Source organism: Orycteropus afer, unplaced genomic scaffold, assembly GCF_000298275.1.
Source record: "Orycteropus afer afer isolate SDZICR_OR568_19922 unplaced genomic scaffold, OryAfe1.0 scaffold00281, whole genome shotgun sequence".
Lineage (NCBI taxonomy): Eukaryota > Metazoa > Chordata > Mammalia > Tubulidentata > Orycteropodidae > Orycteropus > Orycteropus afer.
This window is the reverse complement of record NW_006921868.1, coordinates 2,758,794-2,764,405: the sequence shown is the minus strand read 5'-3', so window position 1 is coordinate 2,764,405 and position 5,612 is coordinate 2,758,794. Positions and strand designations below refer to the sequence as shown.

Below are 5,612 nucleotides of genomic sequence, written 5' to 3'. Positions count from 1 at the left end.
CCAGCCTTCTGGTTAGCAGTCAAGTGCCTTAGGCACTACGCTACCAGAGCTCCCAAAGCACCTTTAGGTGCACGAAAATCTCCAGTCTTTGGGTTAGTAGCCAAGGACATTAACTATTTTTACCACCCATTGACTCCAGAGATATTTTACTGGCCTTCTATCACTTCTAAAGGGCAGATCACCCAGTTGATGTTTAAGCCCCAGCTGGAGTGCCTCCAATACTCCACTGCAGCAATATTTGCTGCCTGCATTTATTGAGCACTTACTGTGTGTTAGACACTGTGTTAAGTCCTAACAGGAAACATCTCAATCTTCCCACCAGTCCTACGATAAGCTATGTGGTTTATTTTGATTACAATAATTTATTATGATAACAGTGGTTATTGTGGCTGGTTTTTAGGTGGGGAAACTGATCTCAATTCACATGGCCAGCCACAGGTGGTATGGAGCCTGAACCCCAGAAGTCTGCATCTAGGGCAAAAACAAGGCTAGTAACCAGTAAAGACCAACAAGCCTTTACTAAGAGGGGAAGAGCCACACCCCCAGTTAGGGCTGGGAACGAAACACAGGGAGGAAATGAAAAATCTCAGAGGAGCTCAGAGTAGAGAATAGCCATATTGGGTGGGCTCTGCCCTTCGGCTATTCCCCAAATTCTCAGAGTCTCTTAGAAGCTTCTGGCTTGGGTATTCTCACCCCTTTGAGAAACTCTAAGGTTGCTCATCTTTCCTGGGATAGGAGAAGTGGCAGTTTTGGCTGCTACAGATGGAGCAACATATGGGAAGTGAATGTCTATCAGAGTTGCCCAGGAAAAAACCATTCATCTGCGAAAGTCATATGTTTTCATGTGGGAAGACTTCACAAAAACAACAGCAAAAGGAACCAGCAGTGCTTGATTCATGAAGTGCCTCCGGCTGTGAGGCTGTGAGGCTGCCCGTAGAGTGGGCAGCAGAGCTGGGGGCCCAGGGGAAATAGAGGCGAGAGCTGCAGGAGAGGACGCAGGCTGGCGAGACACACAAGTGGAGCATTAAAGCCAACACAACTATCAACGTGATGACTCTCTCTTCTGAACCCCAAAATAGCATGAGCACACAGTCTAAGGAAGGCCTTCTGGGTCCCTCAGAGATACGAGATTCAGCCTGGGTGTAGAGGAGATACTAACAGTTGATGTTTATCAAGCATTTTCTATGTGTCTAACACTATGCTGGGCTCTATTATCATATCGCAATTTCATGGAGATTGCATCTCCTTGCTGATGGTGACACTGTTAGTTAAACGGCAAAATTCAGATTCGAACCCTCCGTCATCTGACAAGTGTGTGAATACTAATCCTCTTTGATACTGAAATGCTAGAAATCCTGATTAATTGGCTATTAATCATACCAAAGTCTTTGGGACATAGCAAAAGCAGTGCCTAGAAGCCAGGGCTATGCTGCCTTTCTTTTCTTTTCTCCCTCTTTCTTCTTATGTCTTCCTTTTTCCCTTCCTTGTTTTTTTCTGCTTTTTTATTCTTCCTTCCCACTTCCCATTAAATTTTTGTTTTTTCCCAGCAGTCAGGAGCCACCCTGCCCAGCCATACTTGTGATACCTGCAGCCTCACTCACTGGGCAAGTGCTATCACCTGATCCTGCACCGCATCGATAGGATACCACAAAGCCCAGGACTGAAGATGAGGGGGTGCACCAAGGCCAGGGGCCACAATGTGAAGGGGACAGAGGGCACTTTCAACTTTAAAGAGAAGCTTCTCATGCCTGCACCTTGGATCCTGATTCAAAATTCACTCTTGGGAATATGTGACCTGGATATTTGATGACATTAAGAATGACTGTTAGAAACTGTATGAACTGCTCTATCAAAAATGAATTTGCTCTGTAAACTTTCACCCAAATCACAATAAAATTTTTTTTTTTTTTTCAAAAAGGAATGACTGTTAAACTGGACAATGAAAAAGGAAGACCAAAGAAGAATTGATGCATTCAAATTGTAGTGTTGGCCAAGAATACTGAATATACTGTGGACTCAGAAGAAGGAATAAATCAGTCTTGGAGGAAGTACAGCCAGAATGTCCCCTAGAAGTGAGGATGGTGAGACTTCATCACACCTACTTTGTACACGTTGTCAGGAGGATGAATCACTGGAGACAGACATCGTGCTTGTTAAAGTAGAGGGTCAGTAAATAACAGAGTCTGCCTCAACGAGACAGACTGATACCGCGGTTGCAACAATAGGCTCAAACACAGCAAGAAGTGTGAGGTGGTGCAGGATCGACAGCGTTCTGTTCTGTTGTACGCAGCGTTGCTAACAGTCAGAGCCAACTTGTAGGCAACTATAAACAAGAAGAACCATGCTGCTGTTACGTTAAAAGATACACCTTATTTTTCAGAGATGTATAGTGGGATATTTATAGATGCAATAATAGATTTGTCTTGCATTTGCTTCAAAATAATCTAGCATTGGGGGAAGAGAGTGGGAATATGGAAAAAACAAGATTAGCAATAAGTTGATCACTGTTGAAACTGGGTGATGGATACGTGGAGACCATTATACTATTCTTGGTAGTCTCCTGTATGTTTGAAATTGCCCTGATAGAAGTTTTTGTTGTTGGTGGTGTTTTTTACAATGGCTTCATCCAAGCTTTCCTGGTGATGGCTGCATCAGGGCCCTCATGTGACTATCAGAGGAAGGAAGCTCCCACCCCCTCAGCCCCACCTTTGTTGACAAAGTGGGATGGAAATCCCAGTCAAAGTAGAGTGCCACCTTGCTGTTAAGAAATGTATTATACTCTAGTTTGTTTTTGTTTTCCTTATAAGAGATCCGGAGGGGTTTCATTTGCTTACGGTCTATTTTAAAAAAGGAAATCAATGTTTTTACAAAGGGACAGGTCTTCCTGGTGGCCTCTGGAAATGCTGCTGCTTCTGTGTCTACCACCTTGGGCTGCCGGCTGACCTGCTCCAGGCCCCTGTGGCCCAGCAGGAATGCGGGCCCAGAAGGGGCGTCTTCAAGAGAAGCCACGTCTGTAGTTGTGTGTGAGATCTCCCAGGTTTACTTGAGGACAATTGTTTTGTTAAAATTCAATAATGGCCGAGCAAACACACTTGTGGCTTCAAATGGATGTCTGTTTACGATCCTGCCTGGACTGCTCCGACCCAACCTCCCAGAGTCCTTGGTTAAGCGCTTTACTACCAGACAAAAGGTTGGCAGTTTGAGCTCACTCAGAGATGCCCTGGAAAACAGCCCTGACCATCTGCTTCTGAAAGGTCAGAGCCTTGAAAAGCTATGGAGCAGTTCTACTCTGCACACACGGGGCTCCCATGAGTCACAATCAACTCAGTGGAAACAAACAAGGACACCACATTAAACCAGTTATAAGAGGCCTGCCTTAAGAGAACAACCAAAATCAATCAACGCTCCCTTTTCCCACTCTCCTGCCCTTTCAGTTTAACATCGAAGTCACATCTTGCCTGTCTTCTGCTCAAAACACGCCAATGGCTCCCATCTTGCTTGGAGCATAAGCCAGATTCTAGAATCTCTATCATCAATCCTAATGAGATCTCTGACATCTCGTCTCTTACTGCTCTACCCCTCACTTACTCTGTTCCAGCCATACTGGCTCCCTGCTCTTCTCCTAATGCAACAGGCCTACCCCACCTCAGAGATGGACCACTTTCCCCACTGCCCTAACTTGCTCCTCCACTTTCTTGCATTCTTTGCTTGAATGTCAGCTTCTCAGCTGCACTCTTCCTGGCCACCTCATTAAAACTGCAGCTCTCCTCAACTTCTGCTCTGGCGTACCCTATCCCCTTGCCCTGCTTTATTTTTCTAACATACTATTTTACTTGCTGTTTGTCTGTCTATCTCCACCACTTGAATGAAAACTCCATGGAACAGGACTTTTGCTCTCTTCTGTATGCTACTCTATCCTAGAACAAGCCGGGCACCAGCAGTTGGGTGGTAGGATTCTCATCTTCCGGGTCCCAGGTTGGATTCCTGGCCCACGCACCTCATACACGGCCACAGAGTGGCGCTCCTCTGGCAGTGGAGGCTGGTGTGTGGCTGTGATGATGGACAGGTTTCTGCAGAGTTTCCGGACTAAGACAAACCAGGAAGAAAGGCCTGGAGATCTATTTCTGAAAATCAACCTTGAAAATCCTATGGATCACCATGGTCTGATCTGCAACCAACTGGCTAGCACACAACTGGGCAGCACTTCGTTCTGTTGTGCATGGGGTCACTAGGAGTTGGGGACTGACTCGATAGCAGTGAACAACAATAATTACAGCATATCCTAGAACAGAGTTGGAAAGCTGTGCTCAGAAAGTACCTGTTTAATGAATGAATGAATGAATGAAGGCATTTATGAGCGATTCTTAGGCCCAAGCTGAATTGTCTCTAAAGAGATCTTAGGGGAGATGCACATACATAAGCTCCTCCCTGGCATCTTGCTGGGCAGAGATGCTTCTCCAGACAGGAAGCACCCTGTCTCTGCATTCCAAATGCCCAGCTACGAGCAGAGGGAATGAGGGATGCAGGACCCCAGACAGGCTGGTGGGAGGTGCTGGCACCTTACCTGATGGGATAGTCAGCTGCGCTGAGGTTGATGAAGAAGTCCCAGGGCCAGTCTGTCATCTCCAGCAGGTCTCGCATGCTCTGCAGGTAGGTGGACAGGAGGCTGGCGCCCCCCCAGATGGTGGCCATTCTCCAGGGGGTGACACGGACGTTGGCATACTGCCTGGTGAACTGGAGCACTTGCCGGTGCAGGTAATTAGAGCGCTATTCCAGAAGAGAAAGGGGGACAGTTGGCAGCACTGCAAACACACAGACTCGCCTCCCTCTCCCGTCTCCCCATTCTGTCTTTTCCCTCCGGGTGATGGAGCTACTGATTCAAAAATCTGATTCAGGCCTGGGGTGTCTGTCTGCTGGCTGGAACACTTCTACTCAAACCTTGAATATTTTAAGATTTTTTTGTAGCTGTTTGAAATACGGATTCTCTGGCCCCACCTCTGAGCTAATGGCTCACTAGGCTTGGGCTAGTGCTGGGGGCTCTGCAGGTGGTCTGAGGATAAGCTAAGAAACATGGCAATATGTGAAGCTCCTGAGTATTTTGGGCTGTGAAATTCCTGTTTCCTGCTCCATGCTGTTGCTCCTGCATCACACTTTCACATGGCAGCTAGAACCGGACCTTTTAGAGGCTCAGGTGCATGCTGGTTTGAACGTAACATGCATCCCTTCTGCCTTCTTGACTGAAGACACAACCATATCATGTCAGTAGACCAAGTGAAATTTCTGGGACAGCAAATCCACCACAGGTTTCTGCTAATAAAGTTTTATTGGAACACAGCCACACCCATTTGTTCACACATTGTCGCTGCTTTCCTGCTACAAAGGCAGAGTTGAGCAGTTGGGGCAGAACTCACCTGGACCACAAAGTCTCAAATATTTACCATCAGACCCTTACAGAAAAAATTTGCCAACCCTGGGATCATTATCCCACAAAATATGGGAGTGGCAGGTACAGGGCAGAGGGCAAGAACCAGTCAGGTGAAAAGAGGTAAGAAAAACAGTGTTTATGGAGACAATGTAGAGTCACAGCCAGAGACCTTGGAGCCCAAATATAC

General features: G+C 46.6%; 1 protein-coding gene across 1 annotated transcript in view; it reads right to left on the bottom strand.

The window, feature by feature from the left end:
- The window catches only part of XYLT1 (xylosyltransferase 1), a 199,832-nt gene that overhangs the window by 123,941 nt on the left and 70,279 nt on the right, over positions 1 to 5,612 (bottom strand). The window contains exon 3 of the mRNA XM_007950589.1: positions 4,565 to 4,767. Coding sequence (XP_007948780.1) covers positions 4,565 to 4,767 — 203 coding nt within the window. The remainder of the gene's footprint in view (positions 1 to 4,564; positions 4,768 to 5,612) is intronic.